The sequence below is a fragment of the Acomys minous genome (genome assembly GCF_964271855.1).
Source record: "Acomys minous genome assembly, chromosome: 3".
Lineage (NCBI taxonomy): Eukaryota > Metazoa > Chordata > Mammalia > Rodentia > Muridae > Acomys > Acomys minous.
In genome coordinates this window covers 77,894,222-77,916,254 of record NC_140485.1, presented here as the reverse complement: position 1 = coordinate 77,916,254, position 22,033 = coordinate 77,894,222, and the positions used below count along the sequence as shown (strand labels likewise).

The 22,033-nt window shown below is 42.7% G+C and overlaps 1 protein-coding gene across 2 annotated transcripts in view; it reads right to left on the bottom strand.

Moving 5' to 3' along the window:
• Window positions 1-22,033, bottom strand: part of SAMHD1 (SAM and HD domain containing deoxynucleoside triphosphate triphosphohydrolase 1) — a 44,478-nt gene that overhangs the window by 19,077 nt on the left and 3,368 nt on the right. For both annotated transcript variants that reach the window (XM_084775680.1, XM_084775681.1), the window contains exons 2-6: window positions 19,174-19,240; window positions 15,420-15,492; window positions 6,901-7,061; window positions 5,349-5,464; window positions 3,988-4,058 (exon numbers count right to left, since the gene is read on the bottom strand). In XM_084775680.1, coding sequence (XP_084631806.1) covers window positions 3,988-4,058; window positions 5,349-5,464; window positions 6,901-7,061; window positions 15,420-15,492; window positions 19,174-19,240 — 488 coding nt within the window. The remainder of the gene's footprint in view (window positions 1-3,987; window positions 4,059-5,348; window positions 5,465-6,900; window positions 7,062-15,419; window positions 15,493-19,173; window positions 19,241-22,033) is intronic.

Genomic DNA, 22,033 nt, shown 5'->3' with positions numbered 1-22,033 from the left:
TGCCTGTGATGCACATATATATGCATACAGGTACCGCACAGATACAAAATTAAAAAAAGAACACTGTGAAATAGATCCTGGAATTTTTTTTTTAAAGTGTGAAAGTGGGAAGTTTTAAAACGTTGATAATTTAGATATGTGAGAAAAGGATTAACTATTATTCAATAAACATTCTCCTTATTAGGCTGGGGATATAACTTAGAAGTAGAGTGCTTGCTTGGCATGTATGAGGACCTTAACTCAGTTCCCAAAACTGCAGATAAAACAAGGGCTGGCTGGAGAAGCCAGGTGTGGTGGCGCATGCCTTTAATCCCAGCACTCGGGAGGCAGAGGCTGGTGGATCGCTGTGAGTTCGAGGCCAGCCTGGTCTACAAAGTGAGTCTAGGATAGCCAAGGCTACACAGAAAAACCCCCGTCTCGAAAAACAAAAACAAAAAACAAAACCAAGGGCTGGAGAGATACCTCAGTGGTTAAGAGCATTGACTGTTTTTCCAGAGGACCTAGGTTCAAATCCCAGCATCCACATGGTAGCTCACAGCTGTCTGTAACTCCAGAATCTGATATACATACAGGCAAAGCACCAATGCATATAAAAATAAATAAATAAATAAATAAATAAATAAATAAATTTTAAAAAGATAAAACAAATATCTCTATACATAAAGGAAAGATAGTATATTTGTACATTCATATATAAGAAGTAATTCTATATAAGCTAAAGTACTAAATGAAAAAAACATTTTTTAAAGACTGGAGATATAGTTTAGTGGTATAGCACTTACCTAACATGTGTAAAACATGTATATTTGATCCTCAGCATACACACACACACACACACACACAGCATACCCACCTACAGAGCACACTCACTGACAGCACACATGCACACTGACCCACAATACATATACAAAGAGCACACAAACACACAGCACACACACCCACAACACACATACACAGAGAGCACACACACAGGCACATGTGCAAGCATACACACACTGAGCACACACAGCAACCCATCTATAACATACATACAGCACATAGCGCGTGCGCACATACACACATACACACAGTAACCCATCCATAACACATACACACACAGGAACCCATCCATAACACACACACACACACACACACACACACACACACACACAGTATTGGGTGAGTAGCTCCTAGATCCTATAAAATCAATCCTGCTAGAGAAAAATTATAAGCTGGGGCTGGAGAGATGGCTCAGAGGTTAAGAGCACTGGATGTTTTCCAAATGTCCTGAGTTCAATCCCCAGCAACCACATGGTGGCTCACAACCATCTGTAATGAGATCTGGTGCCCTCTTCTGGCTGCAGGCACACATACAGGCAGAATACTGTATAATTAATTAACTAATTAATTAAAGAAAGAAAGAAAAATGATAAACTCCTGACAACTGACTCCCTAATGTCCTGGACACTGGCTGAAAAGCAAGCAGATGTTAAAAGAAAGTCAATGGTAGGATGGGTGGGCAAAGAGCTACCTTCCAGTGCCATGGCTTTTACGGCTTTCATCCAGGGCGAGTTGCAGACTGGCATCTGTAACTTTCACACACTGCTAGTGAGAGTGTAAAAGAGAACAGGCACACTGAGAAACCCTGTAGGTTCTTTATGATGGTAAGTCAGCACATGTGTGACTCTAGAATTGTACTCTAGGGTACTCAGTTAAGTGATATGAGAGCACATTGCCACCAAATTGTTCTACAACAACACCCCCAGCAAGCAGCAGCTTTAGCTGTCACAGCCCAAATCCAAAAGGCAACCCAAAGCTCATCAGAAGGAGAAAGAACAAGCGGTGGCTCATATACTAGGATACAATCTTAGCAGCAAAAAGCTGTCAGCTGCATTTGACATACAAAATCTCAAATCATTATAAGGCAGGAAAGAGCATTTACTTCTGATTGTACCGACAGTTCTGGGGATCAAAGCTAAAGACTCAACTGCTTGGCAAGGGATCTCCCACTAAGCAGCACTCCCAGCCCACTAACCAACTTTTAAAATGGGTAAACCTTTAGAGGAAGTCACACACACACACACACACACACACACACACACACACACACACACACACACACAACAAAACCGCAAAGTGCAAACAACAGGAAATCATATTTGCAACAGGTTCGAGAATAAAGTGAAAACCAGATGCCAAGTCTAAGAGCAGACAGACTAACATGTGTTCATGAAGATTAGAAGTGACAGGGGAGAACCGATTTTCAAAGAGCACGGAGGGGCGGTGGCAGTGGCACATTCTTAGTGTGTGCACTGCTGTGGGCTTGATCCTCAGCATCACAGAAAAGGAGGCAAGGCCCAGGGACTTTCCCAAATGATGAAAGTGGTCTACATCCTGACCACATGGGTACACGTGTCAAACTTAACTCAGCTTGGTACAATTTAAGCTTTTAATCCCAGCACTGGCAAAGAGACAGAAGCAGGCAATCTCTCAGTTTCAAGGGTAGCCTGAGAGTGAGAGTAAGACCCTGCATCAAATCAAATCAAATCAAAACAAAAACAACACGCAACAAAAATCTTCATAATTGGCTGGGTATGGTAGCACACACCTTTAATCCCAGCACTAGGAAGGCAGAGGCAGGTAGATCTTTATGAGTTCGAGGCCAGCCTGGTCTACAAAGTAAGTCCAGGACAGCCAAGGCTACACAGAGAAACCCTGTCCTGAAAACAAACGAACGGGCCGGGCGTGGTGGCGCATGCCTTTAATCCCAGCACTCGGGAGGCAGAGGCAGGCGGATCGCTGTGAGTTCGAGGCCAGCCTGGTCTACAAAGTGAGTCCAGGACAGTCAAGGCTACACAGAGAAACCCTGTCTCGAAAAACCAAAAAAAAAGAAAAAGAAAAAAAAAAAAAAACCAAACGAACGAACAAACAAACAACAAAAAGGGAAGGCGGAGAGAAACTGGTTTGACGTGTAAGGAGCTTTCAGCTTACATTACTGCACTTTTCAACTCCAGTTGCTAGAAAAATGGTGTAGTAGAAGCCGCGAGGCCAATTTCATTCTCCTAAACTGCTTCCAAGTGTGCAGGTTCACCACCTGCACATGTGTATTCACCGAGGGATCATTTAAAGCTTGAAGTGAGGGTAGAACACTCTCGGCGCTGGAGAGGCCCAGGCAGGACATCGCTCAGAGTCATTCCCAACTACACAGGAAAACCTTGTATTAAAAGCAAGAGCTCTAGCCGGGCGTGGTGGCGCACGCCTTTAATCCCAGCACTCGGGAGGCAGAGGTGGGCGGATCGCTGTGAGTTCGAGGCCAGCCTGGTCTACAAAGTGAGCCAAGGCTACATAGAGAAACCCTGTATCGAAAAAAAAAAAAAAAAAAAAACCAACCCCCCCCCCCCCAAAATCAAACCAAACCAACCAAACAAACAAACAAAAACAAGAGCTCTGCCAGGCTCAATGGTGCATGCCTGTAATCCCAGCACTCAGGAGGCTGAGGCAGGTGGATCTCTGTGAGTTCAAGGTCAGCCTGGTCTACAGAGCAAGTCCAGGAAAGGTAGGGCTATACAGAAACCCTGTCTCAAAATAACTGAAACAGAAAACAACCGCCCCCCCAAAAGCTCAATTACTAAAACCGATGGTACTTAACTTCACGGCTACAGCAAAATAAAAACTGAAGCTGGGCTTTGAAGACAAACTGTACAGAAATGTAACAGAGGAGAGACAGAGATGCACCGAGGAATATGGTAGCTCATTTTCCAGGCCTGGCCCAGCACTCTATAGCTCTGTGGAGTCAGACACAGCTCTATGCGCTGAGGGCTGTGAACAGGAGATAAGGCCCCTCTCCACCGCTACTGTGAATGAAACAGACATGTGTGAGTGGAAGCCCCTGAACACTCGTGTGTCCGGGGAAGGATGGGGAACACAGAGAGGAAAAGCAGAATTTAAGTGAATAGCTAGATCAAGTTCTATTTCTTTCTATTAACTATGGGACACGTGAATACATACCCTCCAGTTTAAATCTGGGCGAGCAAGAGGAATAAATCTTCCATCAAACATATGGGAAAAGGGCCCATGACCTAAAAACAAAAGCAGCCTTCAAATTAAAAAAAAAAAAAAGGAAACTGGTAAAAATTGAATTCTTAATGTTTAGTTTATCTTAAATATCAATAGCCACTGTTAATAATCTATACATGAATTAAAAAAAAAAGGGATAAATCTGCTCTTTCAAATTTCCAAAACAGTAAAGAGGCAAAATCATATTGGAAAGTTAATCCTCCTTAGATCAGACTCCAGTTTTGTATAAACTACAAAGAATGCTGAGAGTTTTTCATAAAAAAAAAAATTCAAGGTTTATATTTTTAGGGCTGAGGTTGCAGCTCCATGGAAGAGCCAATGCGTGGAATACACAGGTCCTACGTTTGAGTCCAATCACCAAAACCAAAACCTATACAGGAACCAACTGCCTCCTCAGACGGGTCACTGAGCCTGTGGAAACCTCTGGGCTGGCTGACAGAGCACTCTGCCCCTTCAGTGTCTGTCCGCGGAAACACAAGCTCCCACACACATTCTCCTGAAAGTACGCTGTGCAGTCATTGCTTCCCTTCTCAAAATGGAAAGGGTGATAGTCTTCTACTTGTGTTTAATTGGCCTAAGACCTTCTTTCTTAAACCTGTTCTAGTTGTGAGAAGGGATGGGTTTAACAAAGGAAAAGCAATTTTAGTCAACAAGAAGGATAAAAGAAAAATCACACCCCCATTATCCTAAAGACAGAGTAAGAAAACTCCCTGCCTTCAAGCCCTTTGAGCCCCGTTTGGTGGCTCATGCTTGTAATCTCGGCACTCAGGAGGCAGAAGCAGGAGGATTGCCATGAGTTTGACTGAGGCTAGCTTGGGCTACATAGTGAGTTCTAGGACAGCTTGGGTTACAGAGTAAAAACCCTGTCTCATAAATTAATTAATTAATACTAAGTAAGTGAATAATGCCTTTCATGTGACATAGTAAAGTTGCTTAATATGGAAAAGTCAGAAGTGATAGCAATGTTTTGGCCTTAGCAAAAATATTAGGAAGCATCCGTGGTGGACTGTGATTACCAAAAAATCAAAATACTGCCAGGTAGTGGTGGCACAAGCCTTTCATACTAGAGGCAAAGGCAGGCGAATCACTGAGTTCGAGGCCAGCCTGGTCTACATAGTGACTTACACAACATCCAGGGCTACACAGAGAAACCCTATCTTGAAAAACCAAAGGGAGGGAAAAAAAAGAAAAATTAAGATACTTCTACATTCCCTTTTTAGACTGAGTTCTGGAGGTCGAGCAGAGGTGACATGCAGGAGCTTACAGGGAGCACTGGCTCTGTGTGAGCTTACCAAGGTCATGGCAGAGCCCTGCGATCTGAACGCAGAGCATATCTCGCTCACTGATCTGCAGCTCTGGCTGTTTCTCGGCGAGTGCTCGAACCAGGCAGCCTGCTAGGTACCCCACCCTGCAGAGAGAGAGACCAAGAGTCACACTTTGGCTCGAAAGATGAGAGGTAACTGGAACTTGAAACTTTCAGTTCTGAAAATTGGCTCCGTGATGCTGCAACACCGAGTGAAGCTGGGGGCTCAGCAGGGCTGAGGGTTAGGCTCCGTGCAACACTTGACCCATGCGTGCAAGACCCTGGGTTCAATCCCCAGTAGAGCAAACAAAAGCAAAATAAACAGATGGTATGACAAATGTTAAATGCGCTTTCAAGCACTTCTCTCTGAAAGGAATTGCTAAAAATATATCTTCTTTCCTCTGCCCTGAACTGAGCTCTAGGAAGGCAGACAATTTTGTACTCCGGAAGGTTCTAGTAAGTGTTCAATAGACATTGTTTATGATTTGAGTACAGGTACATGTAACCTGATACTGGACCAGGACAGATGGCAACATCTGTAACTCCCACACTTGGGAGGCTAAGGTGAAGTATTGGAGTTTGACGCTGGCCTAGACTGTTTAATGAAACCCTGAACAAAACAAAGAAAGAGAAGTCGGGCATGGTGGTGCATGCCTTTAATCCCAGCACTTGGGAGGCAGAGGCAGGCGGATCACTGTGAGTTCGAGGCCAGCCTGGTGTACAAAGTGAGTCCAGGACTGCCAAGGCTACACAGAGAAACGCTGTCTTGAAAAACAAAACAAAACAACAACAACAAAAAAAAAACCCAAAAAACAAAACAAAACAAAACAAACAAACAAAAAAAAAAAACAAAGAGAAAAGAGAAAAGCCTGGATAACAAATGAAAACCACAAAGTAAATTTAAAAAAAAACAAACCCTCAAATAACTTCCAATTATTCCCTACCCACGTCTCCCAGCTCTACATGCATAATGGAAAAGCAGCCAAAGCCTCAGCTTCACTGCATACCACAGAGACAGCCCTCTCAGAGCTTATAAGCGTTTCTCTAACTTGAATATTTCCTGACATAATCACTTTGTTTAAAAAAGTGACGCTATACAACAAAATGGGAGCCAGGCATGGTGGAGTGTGCCCAGGATCTCAGCTCTCAGGAGATGAGGTGCAAGGACACTGAGCTCCACCGGAAGGCCCTGTCCCAGAAGAAAAGAAATAAAAAGACTTAAATAGGGGCGAAAGGAAACCTAATGAGATTAACAGGTTATACCAGCAGCCAACCCTCTTCAATGGAAGTATTCACAGACAAGTAGTTAATCCAACTGGCTTATCAACAGACATTAGGTTTTTGGAAGGATAAGAGGTAGTTTAAAAATCACATAAACAAACAATGGTAAAGAGGAATCCAAAGTCTCAATTTTCTCATCCGTAAAATAAAGATGTTATAATGACCATTTGAAAAAAGCACTCTCGAAGAGAGTAAACAAACTACCCCACACGAGAGGAGGAGAGGCAGAGTGCAAGCTCCCCACGCATCTCCCTCCTTACCCGAGACTGTGTTCGAAGCGATTGTGGGAGGCTCCGGGGAAAACATAGTAGCCGCCTCCCAGCTGCTTGATGTATCGGAGCCGCTGGAACTGAGGTGTGTCAATGATTCGGATAAGGAGAGGGTGGAACTCAACATGGCCGTGAATAGGATCATTAAATACCTGGAAAATTACGTTTAAAAAGTTGTCCTCTGACCTCCACATGCCCATAATGACAAGTGCGTGTCATTGTCCCTCCATCACACACACACACACACAGCAGCAATAGATACAACTAAAAAAAATACCTTTAACAGTTAATGTCACAGTTTCCTTTTTATATCAAAATCAACAGTGAACATGTTATATTTTTATATAATAGTCATTATAATAATTCAATTTCATTAATGTTGCTGTTAATTTAAAGGCATGGCCTAATAAATGTTTATTACTAGGCTATAGCTTTAAATTAACAGGAACAAATTGGGGCCCAACTGAATTAATGTATCCTCAGCCTTAAAAAATCAGAGATGTAACCCAAGCTTGGAACCTACTGTGGGCAGGCAGGAGACACATGGAGCTGACTGCCTAGAACCAAACTTCAGCCACTGGAAAGGTGGAAGGGAGGAATGGTTCCTTAGCAATGGTGGTTTTTTTGTTTTTTAACAACATCCCCCCCAAAAAAAACTTTTGAGGTTTGAAAGGCTCACTCTCTAGCTTAACACATGTGCGTCTGCAGGCCAGAGCATTTTACCAGCTGCCAGGGCAGTGGCAGCTATGGAAATATGTCGGGCTGGAAAGGTCAAACTGAGAGGCCGTCAGCCTTTTAGACAGCGGCAGGCCTAAAACTGCACCTAAATTAAGTGCCATGGCAGAGGGTGCTTGGCTCTTTTCTGGCTTTGTTTCGGCTGTTGTCGTGGACGTGGTTACAATGTGTGTTCAGTGGTGACCATGCTTCTCCACGCCTTCTCTTAAGAAAGCTCTGGGAGAAAGCCGAGACACCCAAGGCCAAGTTACAGGCTATAAGGAGAGAAGGCGGAGCAGGTCTCCTCTTGATAGAGTCGATGGTGGCTACCACTCAAAGCTCCCCAGCTCGTCAGCTCGTCAGCTCTCTCTGGGAAGGACCCGCCAAATACAACTTAGCAACAACTGAGTTCCAAGGAATGATGGACAGGGCCTTGCTTGCTCAAGTCTAAATTGGCACAACTGGCTCAAGACTAGAAGTTTCTTGTTTCCTTGCTTGATTTTTTTTCTTGAAAGTTTTATTTTTGCCTATAGTGAGAAATAGAATATATTTGTTGTTTGACATTGCTAAAACATGAGGGTTTTGACATTTTGACTGGAACTGAGATGACATGTTTGACCAGGGCAGTGCTGGCACACAGCCTAATCTACACAGTAAGTTAGGGTGGGATCCCCTGCTGAGAAAATAAGCTACTTACTGAGAAAGTGCCAGATTGATTTCCAAAGTGGTCGTACAAGTTTGCACCAGCAATGGAGGAGTGCTCCCCTTTCTCCTCATCCTTGCCAGCACGTGCTGTCACTTGAGTTTTTGATCCTAGCCATTCTGGTGGGTGTAAGATGCAATCTCCGAGTCGTTTTGATTTGCATTTCTCTGATGACTAAGGGCGTTGAACATTTCTTTTTAAGTGTTTCTCGGCCATTTGATAGTCCTCTGTTGAGAACTCTCTATTTAGCTCTGAACTGGGAATAGTGCTACCTCAAGACCCAGCTACTCCACTCCTTGGTATATATCTGAAAGATGCTCTAGCGCACAACAAGGACATTCGCTCAGCCTTATTCATGATAGCCAGAATCTGGAAGAATGGATAAAGAAACTGGGGTATATTTACACAATGGAATACTACTCAGCTATTTAAAAAAAGGCAATCTTGAAACTTGTAGGCAAATGGATGAAACTAGAAATGATCATAATGATCGTCCTGAATGAGATAACCCAGACCCAGAAAGACATTCATGGTATACACTCACTTATAAGTGTGATATTAGCCCAGCATGGATGTCCTCTGAGAGACTCCACGCAGCGGAGGATCGGGACAGATGCTGGGACTTGCTGCTGGACTCCAGGTGAGAATGGTATGGAAGAATGGGGAGATAGAAGACCCAGAGGGTCCAGGAACCCCACAAGAAGACCATCAAGGCTGGAGGTCCTAGGCTTGCACAGACTGCTGTGCCAACCAAGGACAATGTGCGCAATAAACCTAGACCCCCTGTTCAGATCTAGCCAATGGGCAGCTCATTCTCCACCGTTGTGGGGAGAGTGGGGACTGGCTCTGACATGAACTCTGGTGGCCCCAATTTGACCCCTTCCCCTTGGTGGGGAAGCCTGGCGGCACTCAGGAGAAGAGAAAGCAGGCTACCAGGATGAGACCTAATAGGCTGTGATCATATGGTGGAAGAGGAGGTCTCGGGGAGGAGAATAGGGCAGAGGGAGGGAGGGATGGGGGATGGGAGGATACAAGTGATGGGATAACAAACAGGGATGTAATCTGAATAAATTATTTAAGATAAATAAACAAAATAAACTACTTATAAAAAGACAGTCTAGGATACAAAATGACAAATTTTTCCTTAAAGTTATTTATGCAAGTTCTTTTTTCTTAATAATGGACGATATGTCTTCACTGATCTAAAAGATGGATATACAATCAGTCTTAGGCTTATGTAAGAAGCAATGATGTTACCCTTCTCTAAAAAAGCCAGCCAATCTTCTTGGAGGTGGGGCTTCCATGGAGAATTGGTGCCACGGGGCAATTTCTCCTAAGAGATATGTTCTGTTGGTCAATATAAGAACCCAAAGTTGGGCAGGGAGACAAACATGCAAGCTGCATGCCTCCCATATGGAAGGCTTTTGTATGCTGGCTGAGTTGAGGTGTCACACTGCTCTGGCAGACAGTTTACCCCTTTAAATGTGAGACATTTTCATGGGGGGACAGGCGGCAGTCACGCCTGACGCAAAGAGACACAGGGGACTATACTGGTGAAAAAGTACACACCAGCCTAGTTAGGACCCAGAATGCAAAAGCTACAATTCATATGTTTAAAAGGCAGAAGTGTGGCTGAGCAGTGGTGGCACAAGCCTTTAATCCCCAGCACTTGGGAGGCAGAGGCAGGTAGATTGCTGTGAGTTCAAGGCCAGCGCAGTTTACAAAGTGGGTCCAGGACAGCCAAGGCTACACAGAAAAACCCTGTCTTGAAAAACCAACAAGTGGGGGGGAAGGCCAAAGTGTCCATCCCCTACGGAGAAAAGGGGTGAGAGAAAACCAGCCACAGGTAATGCTTTCAGTGTGATGATGGTTGTAAGTTCACTGGTAATGGTGATGTTATATATCCCCTTTGGGAGAGGTCAAAATGAGACAGACCCAGCTAAAAGAGAGACTGCTAACTTAAGTCAGCCTATACTTAGATGAATTCAAACTGCAGAACAAGCAGGTAACTTCTATTGCAAATCCCACTACATGGGAACAGCTCTGAGACTGGCTGAGACATGAGTGTCTACGCATAGCCAAAGCTTCCTGTTGGCTACAGAACGCCCGCGACTTGTTATTACGTGCCACTCATATGGCACGAGTAAAAATTTACAGATGTCTTTCTTCTGCTCACACAGAGAGCGGAGAACCATCCTTCACTGACTTGTGTACCCAGCACATCTCATACATTCATACTTTTAGGACTGTATAATGCTTCTAAGAATTATATATTTTTTTTTTCAGAACAAAGGTACCTGACACTGATGCTGGATCAGACCTGACAGGAGTCATCCTCCAGGATGCTGAGATGCCGACACATCTGTTCCAGCATCCTGCATATTCCAACCTCAACTGCTTCAACTGCTGTTCCTCATCAGAGCCTGCTTCCAGGACAGCTTCGAAGAAAGTTGCTGATCTTAATTGGTCCAGCATTTCAGAATGCTCCAAACAGGACTTCTATTAAGCCTGGAATTTCTCAACATTTAGAGACTAGACCATAAATGTAATAATGCTAGCTTGCTTAACCATTTTTTTCCTAATTTGCTTGGGCCCCCCCAAAAGGTATCCTATGCCCCTAAATCAGCAGGGAGCAACCTTAAGAGAACAACCATTTCCATTAATGTGGGGCAACTAGATTTTGGTTGTTTTGTTTTGTTTTTGGGTAATAGATACTAGATGTTTTAAAAGGGTTGGTTACAAGTTATTAATGGTCTTATTCAGAAAAAAAAATGAAGTCAAACGCAGGGATTTTTCTTTTTCTTTTCTTTTTTCTTTCTTTCTTTTTTTTCTTGAGACAGGGTTCCTCTGTGTAGCCTTGGCTGTCCTGGACTTGCATTGTAGACCAGGCTGGCCTCGAACTCACAGGGATCATCCACCTGCCTCTGCCTCCCCAGTGCTGGGATTAAAGGCGTGCGCCACCACTGCCGGCTTCTTTTTCTTTTCTTTATCTGTCTTAAGTAAGGAGGAAGGGGTGGAAAAGAAGGGGGAATATAGAAATATTTAATAGGAATAATACAAAAGGTAGACTATTGAATCTACTCCTCAACTTAAAGCTTTATTAATCACAAATATTGTTAATCACATTGGTATAGAATTCAAATTTAAGGTTATCTTTTATACACACACACACACACACACACACACAAATATATGTGTCAGATATTAGTCTATCTTTATCATAGGAATATACATCCCAGGTTTAAAAGATAAATAGGATTCTACAGATAGATAATGTAAAAATAATTAGATAAGGCCTTCAAAAAACTCAGTGACCTACAGAAAATGGCATTTAAAGATGTTTTTATTACTTTAAGGATTCTTTGACAATGAGATATGCCAACTCCTGGAAGCACCCCCAGTCTACCTAAAAGAAGATGATGAGCATCAAAGAACCTCCTTTTGGAGATGGCTTTAAATAAGGTAAACAATCCACTGGGCAAAATGTCCTTATTTCTACCACAGACAGAATTCTGCCTAACATGGGCAAGCATGGATGCAGGCTGAGTCAATGGCCACACTCTGCCAAGACAGGGTAAGCAAGTCCTCAATAGTTCCTGTTTCACAAATATGTCTGTCAGATATACTGGGTCAGGAAGCTGAAGATACTGCGCCAGCGTTATAGAGAGCTTTGAGTAGCTATTCAGGCAGCAAACTATTATTTTTTATTTTTTGGAGGCTTCTAGCATGCACTTCCTATTTACTCAGGTTATTAATTTTATTCCTTCTCAAGTCTCTGAAGGAATTGAAGACCAGATAGTTTATTTTTATAATTAAGCTTAGTTGTTTACGAGTTAAGAAGATGCTTTTAGGGCTGGGTGTGGTGACGCATGCTTTTAATCCCAGCACTCGGGAGGCAGATGGACAGCTGTGAGTTTGAAGCCAGCCAGTCCAGGACAGCCAAGGCTAACACAGAGAATCCCTGTCGGAGTAAAACCCCAGGACAACCACTTAAAAACAAATAAAAAAATAAAAAGAGACAAAGGAATTGTTGGAGGTTGGTCTGGTTGCTGCCCAAATGAGCAGACAGACTCAGATACTCCAAATTGTTTTGTTTTTTGTTTTTCAAGACAGGGTCTCTCTGTGAAGCCCTGGCTGTCCTGGACTCACTTTGTAGACCAGGCTGGCATCGAACTCACATCGATCTACCTGCCTCTGCTTCCCAAGTGCTGGAACTAAAGGCTCCCTAAAATGTTTGTAACTTTGCCTGAGAACTTATTCCTATTTGACAAATAAAAAGCCAACACATCCGGGCAGGGCAAATGGGATAGATGTGGCTAAGGTTTGTAGGCTTCTGGGACAGAGAGGATCTTAGGAAGGAGACAGGAGGAGGAGAAAGAAGGAAAGGGGCCAGCATCCTGGGTGAGATCGAGTAAGAAGCACATGGCCGGCGTGGATGGAGATTTGGCCCAGATGAAGAACATTAGCAAGCATTTGGGATTATGGATGGGAGGTAGCTCGACAAGAAATCATTAGAAGCAGATGGCATGGGATGGGGGCAGGGAGATTGGAAGGTAGTTTAGGGGAGTAATATTTGCTCTGCCCCAGGTGAAGCAAGGCTATTATAAAATATAACAGGTGTCTGAGTTTTTATTGATTGATAGTGGGTTAGAAAGCACCACCATGGTAACTATAGCCTAATAATAAACATTTATGAGGCCATACTACCACAATAAAAAAATTGACATTCTATTTTTTTTTTAATAAGTGTTTGCATACCATGTGTGTTTGGAGAGTATTAACATATCTCATTGTGCTCTGTGAAGTCACTTAATGCTTATCATAAACTGCACCAAGTCTATCACTACTAACAATACTTAGAGAACAGTAGCAAAGTCCTCAGGAATGGGCTGGAGAGATGGCTCAGTGGTTAAAAGTTCCACCTGCTCTTCCAGAGGTCCTGAGTTCAATTCCCAGCAAGCACATGGTGGCTCACAACCATCTATAATATGATCTGGTGCCCTCTTCTGCAGATAAAGCACTCACAATAAATAAATAAATTAAAACAAAACAAAACAAAAAACCCAAAGTCCTCGGGAAGAGAAGGAACCAAGATGATCAAAGTTAAATCCCCTGACATCCTTATTGCATAAGACCATGTTTCATGATCTCTAAATATTTAATCATAAACAAACATAATCCTCCTAAGAGTAGGTCAACCTAACCATCAGAGACCAGAGAGAATATATTTTATTACTAAAGACTGTCAAAGAAATTATAATAACCTACTTTTAATCCATTTAAGCCTAAAACACTTTTACTGTCAATTTCTTGGCGGTAATACCAGTTTATTTGTTTGTTTTTTGAGACAGGGTTTCTCTGTGTAGCCTCAGCTGTCCTGGACCTCACTATGTAAACTAGGCTGGCTGAAATCTGCCTGCCTCTGCATCCCAAGTGCTGGGATTAAAGGTGTGCACCACTACTGCTTGGTGGTCTTTCATTTTTGGTATTATTACTACTTGATATAAATGATTCCTTACAGTCACATAGTCTACTTACGACTTGTAGCATCTGTATGATTTCCTTGTCTGTTACTAGCCAGCAAGCTAATGCAATCCCATTAAACTGTTCAGTCAACTGTATGTACCAAGCAGAGTCAAAACTCAGTCAGGAACCATTCCTGCACTCTGGGAGAGACAGCAGACTCCGTCCAGAGTAAGAGAGACAAAAGTCCTAGCACCCACACGGCAGCTCACAACTACCTGAAACTCCAGGACCAGGAGATCCGATGCCTTCTTCTGGCTTCCATGGGCATCACGGATGAAAGTGGTACATAGACACACATGCAGGCAAAACACTTATACACATAGAAAAAAAAATAACTGACTAAAAACTAAAAACAAAAACTTGCTGGATGTAGTGGCATATGTCTTTAACTCCAGCACTTGGGAGGCAGAGTCTCTGTGAGTTTGAGGCCAGCCTGGTCTACATAGCAAACTTCAGGCTAGACTGGGCTCAAAAATAAATAGCTAGATCATACATACATACATACATACATACACAGATATCAAAATAGAAACCTAAAAAAATAAAAGCAATCCTATGACTGTAGGTACTAGTGTGTTTGTCAGTGCAGATGATCACCAGAAAAGTACTGCATGGATAGAGAGATAGTTCAGTGGGTAGAGACGCTGGAGGCCAAGCCCCATGACCTGAGTTCATCCCTAGCACCAACACAGTGGAGGGAGAGAACGGACTCCCGAAAGTTGTCTTCTGACCAATGCACTTGGGCTATGACACTTGTATGTTCACATGTATGTACACACATATGTATACACACACACATACTAAATGGTATCATAAATCAAAGGTTTGCTTGTTATTTTGGTTTTCTGAGACAGTGTGTGGCGGTTTGAGTAAGTACAGCCCCATAGACTTGTGTGTTTGAATACTTGGCCCATAGGGAACTGTACTAATAGGAGGTGTGGCCTTAATGGAGTAAACGTCGTCTTGTTGGGGGAAGTATGCCATTGTGGGGACGGGCTTTGAGGTCGTATACATGCTCAAGCTGAGCCCAGTGTGGTGCACGGTCTTCTCGCTGCCTGGGGATCAAGATGTAGAACTCAGCCAGGCGTGGTGGCGCACGCCTTTAATCCCATCATTTGGGAGGCAGAGGCAAGTGGATGGCTGTGAGTTTGAGGCCAGCCTGGTCTACAAAGCGAGTCCAGGACAGCTAAGGCTACACAGAGAAACCCTTCGACTTAGGGTTTTATTGCTATGAAGGGACACCATGACCACGGCATCTCCTATAAAGGAAACTTTTTGTTTGTTTGCTTGAGACAGGGTTTCGCCGCGTAGCCTTGGCTGACCTGGACTCACTCTGTAAACCAGCCTCTGCCTCCCTGAGCGCTGGGATTACAGGTGTGCACCACCACACCCAGCTGACACGGTTTGTCTTAATCACCGACTGTTCTACTGGCTTGACAAAGGTATATTATAAAAGAAAGCATTTAATTGGGGTCTCACAGTTTCAATGTTAGAGACTATGAACAAATCATGGTACAGTACCATTTATATAAAGTAAATGCCATCTACATGCTCCGACTCCTCTTACCTTCATTAGATCAATGTGAGATTGACGCAGCGTTTTGAAACATTCAACCATCATCTTCCTCTCCCCCAAGGAACTAAAATAGAAACGACGTAAGAAGTAAGTAAATATATCAACACTCGGGTTAATAGTAATTCCCAGAGAATGGGAGGGGAGTGGGCCGCTCTAGGGTATCTACACCAATAAAAAGAAAAAGCAGATTAGAAGGCGCAATCAATAACTCAAACACACTTCTAGAAACTTTCATTGTTCCCATAAGATGTGTTAGGTCACAAAGCAACCCTGCTGATCATGCCCTAGATTGATGGTCGCGGCCCAACCCACGTCAGATTCTTACTGGGTAAACAGGAACTTCAGCTCCGCATTCTGAATCATGTGTTTTGTTAGTCAGAAAAGCCTCTACTTCCTGTCTCTGCCTCTGAGGGTCAATCAATGGGGCAAAACTCAACTAGTTCCCACTTAACCCAGAACAGCCTGCATCAGCTCACGGACCCCTTCCCTGCGGACTGTCACAAAATTCACCTGCTTTCCCGCCAGGCTGCTGCTCTCTACTCTCTGTGACAGCCAGCAGTCTGCCCTGTCCCCCCAATAAACTGTCTTCTACCTGTGGAGTGACCTTGCACTTGGTGCTTTGTTACGCTTGCTCACAAGAAGTTCCTGCTGAACCCAGGGGCCCACCCAGGCTTCTGGCCAGTCAAGCGTGAACTACTATTGATGACGGTTTTTAGCTTTGTGTTCCATCTTCTATCTATAATCGTCCAGCTGGGGACATAATCTCATGGGAATTGTATTTGAACTGCTCAGAATCTTACAACTTCCTGCTTTATTTCCAATTGCTCATTCGCTGACACATAATGCAGACACACCCTGCAGAAATGTTAACGAAAAAAGCAGCAGGCAGGTATCAGGATCCCTGATGGTACTGCTGTGCAATCAGGTGAAGAAAAAAAATTCTTTTGTTAAAAGTCCTAACAGATGGGGTAGAGAGATGGCTCAAAGGTTATGAGCACTGACTGCTCTTCCAGAGGTCCTGAGTTCAATTCCCAGCAACCACATGGTGGCTCACAACCATCTATAATGTGATCTGATGCCCTCTTCTGATGCAAGCAGAGCACTGTAAATAAATCTTAAAATAAATAAATAAATAAATAAATAAATAAAGGCACGCACAATCCTGCAGAGTTTCAAATGTACTTTAAAAAAAAAAAGTCCTAATAGACTTGAAGTCAGAAGTACCACAACCAATCCCTTTTTTAATTTTTATTTTTTTAACAGTTCTTATCTCTCTTCTGGGAGGCCTTGGGGTTTTCTTTCCCTTTAAACATTTAAAAACAATCTTCTTCTTGTATGTAGTTTATTTTACATATGTGTAATAATATAAATGTATATGTAAAACAATAAAAAACATTATTAAAAAAAAACCTTCAGTGCATCCTCACCTCAGATTCTGATTGTTCTGTTGAATGTAGGAATTATTTTAAATCGACAAGTAACTTGTCAGCATCTTCTGGGAGTTTTGTCTTAGGGTTTCTATTGCTGTGATGAAATGCCATGACTGAAAAAGCACCTTGGTCATGGACGCTTACCTTCCACGTCACAGTGTGTGTTGGTCTGAACAGGTCTGGCCCCATAGCCTTGTGTGTTTGAATGCTTGGCCCACATGAGTGGCACTATTAGGAGGTGTGGCCTTATAGGCACTATTAGGAGGCGTGGCCTTATTGGCACTATTAGGAGGCGTGGCCTTACTGGCGTAGATTGGTCCTGTTGGACGAAGTGTGTCACTGTGGGGGTGAGTTGGAGGTCTCACCTGCTCAAGCTAAGCCTAGTGTGGCACACAGTCAGTCTCCTGCTACCACTGGATCAAGATGTAGAACTTTCAGCTCCTTCTCCAGCACCGTGTCTGCCTGCACGCCGCCATGCTTCCCGCTATGACAATACAGGACTAAACCTCTGAAACTGTAAGCCAGCCCCAATGAAATGTTGCCTTGGTCATGGTGTCTCTTCACAGCAATAGAAACCCTAACTAAGCCAGCGGTGGGTGGTGGCCCATGTCTTTAATCCCAGTACTCAGGAAGGAAAGGCAGGAGGATCTCTGTGAGTTTGAGGCCAGCTCGGTCCACAGAATGAGCTCTAGGGCAGCCAGGATTACACAGAGAAACCCTGTCTCAGAAAACCAAAATAAAGAAGAAAGGAGGAGAAAGAAGAGAGAAAATCATGACAGTACAGTACCAACCACTGGCTCACGGGTGATGTGTCCTCTGAAGCAACCGCCCTGTTCAACACAGTGCAACTAGGTACAAGTGGTTACTGATCACTTGCAATGTAGATTCTACAATAGAAAAACTAAAAAATTTAAATTCATCTAACTGAAAATATTTTAATTATGTGTCTATGTGTGGGTTTGTGCACATGAGTGCATTATGTGTAGAGGCCTGAAGGGGGCATTAGACCCACCGAAGCTGGAGTTACAGATACTGCTAAGGAGCTTGGTGTGGGTGCTGAGAACTGATCTCGCGTCCTCTGGAAGAACAGTAAGTGCTTTTAACCTCTGAGCCACTTCGCTGGCCCTGATTTAATATAATTTTGATAATTTAAACATATAACAGGTGACTTCATTACAGACTAAAGCAAGTCTTCAGAGCCTGCAGACTCCATCTCAGAGGCAGAAAGCAGGTACAAGGCACATACTCTACAGTAGTGTTCCTTCTGGAATCTTCTTGTTTGCCCATGTGCCCCAAGTTCCCAGAAGAACGCCTAGATCCTAATGAGCCTCCCATAAACGTCTGCTAAACAAATCAATAGTATTTGGGTCTTTGAAAAGATCCAGCTCACAGGTAATAAGGTAATTAGTGGAAGATTGAGATTATTGAAATGGGTTATAAAAGAAGCAAAGTCCCCGAAGGCTGTGACCCAAAGGACAATTTCTAAAAGACATTAACACCTTTTAGTGATTTTTGTTTTGTTGTGTTTTGTTTTGTCTGTTTGCTTGCTTGCTTTTTGAGACATGAGTAGCCTCAAACTCAAGAGATTGCCACCTACCTCTGCTTCTCAAGGCCTGGGATTAAAGGAGTATGCCATGACTGCCCACTTCTTTGGTGCTATTTTTTTTCACAATCTATTTCTACTCTCAAGTTCATAGGACCTAAAGTAATTCAGAATAAGCCTTTGTCTTCTTCATTAGTTCAATGTCACCACAAACAATGAATTGTTGCCAATTCTGAAAGAAAGAAAAGCTCCACTTTAAAGCACACATAAAACACTGGATACTCAGGTAAGAGCTTTAGAGGGATGTCAACTCTTAGACCCCAGAACCTCCAGCCATATACACAGGTATCTACATGTTTGTGTACAAAGCTATAAAGGGAAAAATCACTGCTTTAACAGTTTATATACACAGGCATACCCAGTCCTAAGACAGCCTTAGGAAGACTTACAAATGGGGTGGTAACTTTGATTTTCTTTATAATTTCTTCCTGCTGGTTCCTTTTTATTTTTAGTGTTTATAATTCAATTATTCTGAATTTGAGAGTAAAAAGTTGGTCCACTACAAGCTTCATGAATCTCATCAGCAATGCTCTTTGAAATGGAACCCACATGTAATACTAAACACAAACCCACACAGCAAAAACAGCAGGCATTAACAACACGTCACGGTATAAAAGGAAAATGGATAAAACCCAAGCTCTCGCGCTTTGTCTCTGAAAGGCGAATGAAGTGTGTCTGGTCGCACCCCCACTATGAACTTCAGTATTCTTACCTTACTCCCAGATTTTCAAGAAGTTTCTCATCCAAAAAGGGCAGAACTGAACCAGTGACTTTATTTTCTATGGAAGAGGAAAAAGTAAACTCAATATTTACAGCATATATTTTCCAGTTTATTTCGGTTTGACTACATCAGATTTTACTCAGCATATGTTTACTAAGAGCCACTACAGGCAGTGAACCATATGACCTACAGCCAGCCTTCTGTAGCCACAGATTCCTTATTTATGATATCAATGGAAAGTATTCAGAAAAAAAACTACACCGGTACTGAACATGTAAACACTTCTGTCCATTATTGTACATAACATGTAAAAATACAGCACAACAACTATTTACATCTTATGAGGTATTATAAGCAATGCAGAGATGACTGAAAGTACACAGTGTGGGTGGACACAGGTTAGATGAAAACATTGTTATTTTATGTAATAGACTTAAACATCGATTTTAGTTGCCTGCTTGGGACTTGGAACCAATGCTTCTCAGGTACTGGGACACAAATGCGTCATGCTTTTATGTGTGTGTGTGTGTGTGTGTGTGTGTGTGTGTGTGTGTGTGTGTGTGTGTGTGTGTGTGTGTATAGGTTGGAGAGATGGCTCAGAGGTTAAGAGCACTGACTGCTCTTCTAGAGGTCCTGAGTTCAATTCCCAGCAACCTCATGGTGGCTCACAACCATCTATAATGTGATCTGGTGCCTGCAGGTGTTACAAGTAGGCAGAGCACTGCATACATAGTAATAAATAAATCTTTTTTAAAGCCCTTAAAAAACATAACTCATTTTAAAAGTTAATATATACTAAGCATATATTAACTTACGTATGTATGTCTCTGTGTGTGTGTTGTATGCATGCTGACACTTGGAGGGCACTGTGTCTTCTTCCACCACTGTTACTCTGAGACAAGGTCTCATTCCTGAACTTGTATTTGGCTAGGCTGGAAGCCAGCAACTGACAGCAATCCTCTTCCTGTGGACATCCCACCTCACAGTTGGGCTTACTAGCACCTACAGGAAAACTCAGCTTGTTATCTGTGGGTGCTGAGATCTGAACTCCAATCCTCCAGTCCTCATGATAAAACACAATCATTCTCTCTCATATTCTCTCTCTCTCTCTCTCTCTCTCTCTCTCTCTCTCTCTCTCTCTCTCATTCCCCACCCCCTCTCTCCAGGGTCTCTCTGTGTAGCCTTGGCTATCCTGGACTCACTTTGCTGACCAGGCTGGCCTCGAACTCACAAAGATTCACCAGTTACAAGCAATCAGTCTGAACCACTGAACTATCTCTCTAGACTTCCCTTCCTCATTTATTTATGTTTTTGAGGCAGGGTCTCACTATGTAGCTCTAGCTATCCTGGAACTCACTATGGTCACTTCGTAGACCAGGCTGGCTTCAAACTCACAGAAATTCACCTGTCTCTGCCTCCCAAGTACTGGGAGAAAAGGGTGCACCATGACATCTAGGCTTTTTTTTTTCTTTTTTTACTAATGGAGTCTTGCCACATAGCGAGGTTGGCCTTATCTCTGGGAGACTCCATAGTTCAAAATAGAAAGAAAGAAACAAAGAAAGAAAAGAAAAGTTACTAAGGATTGAACCCAGGTCTTTGTACACACTAGGGATGTATTCTATTGCTGAGCTACATCCCCAGCCTGTACCATACTTCTGATCCTCTACTTTTAAAATCTTAATTAGGTAACTAATCTAGGAACTATTTTGATGAATCAATGAACATCTAGAAATTATTTTTGAGAAAACCAATGGGAAAATAAAGTGAAATCTAATTACTCATGAGGCTCTGCCAGGTCAGCTGCTTCCGGCTTTTAAAGTCAGGGTTGGAGGCGGGGCTAGAGAAGGGCACTCAAATCAATTGTTCTTAGAATCATCCGATTAAAACCAGACTGAGGAGTGCCCCGAGTTTTATTTCTACTCTTTTTTTCCCCCCCAAGACAGGGGTTTCTCTGTGCAGTCCTGGCTGTCCTGGCCTCACTTTGTAGACTAGGCTGGCCTTGAACTCACAGAGAACTGCCTGTCTCTGCCTCCCAAGTGCTGGGATTATAGGCATTCACCACCCTCTGAAAGTACATAATGTTATGCATTTTGAAAGAATTATATATACATATATGTACTTTTCTTTTCTTCCCAAATAGCTAAGTATAGCTCTTCTTGAGCTCAGATTCGAGAACTCTTGGACTATTTTCACATAAACAGAAATCTTCTTTCTCAATGTAACAAGAAAAAATGAGGACGTGAGGGGTAGGGCACAGAAGGTTGAACTGAAAATGGTACTTTTCTATTTTTCCTATCATGAATAAGTTACTTAATGTAAAAAGTCCAAATAATATTAAAAAATACAAAATACCAATTTACTTAAGTTCAAACTGATACCTACTGTTAACATTCTGAGATAACACATTTATCTATATACGATTATGTAATTTTACACATATAAAAGATTGTCATTTAATCAGTTCTTCCCATTCGGTATCCTAAACATAGCTGTCAATAATGAAAGTCTGTATCTTTCTTTTATTTTTGTTTTTTTCAAGACAGGGTTTCTCTGCATAGCCTTGGCTGTCCTGGACTCTCTTCATAGACCAGGCTGGCCAGCCTCTGCCTCCTGAGTGCTGGGATTACAAGCGTGGGCCACCACTGCTGGAATTATATCGTTCTTAATGGATACTTTGTATTCTACAATATATATAAGTCATAATACATTTTGTATGTGTGCACTTGTATGGGGGTGCATTTGCACATCTGTGCACTTGTTGGAAGCTGGAGGTCAACATCAGGCCTCTTCCTTTGCTCCTCTGCACAGTATTTTTCTCTAAGATTTAATCACCTTTTATTTACGTGTAAAC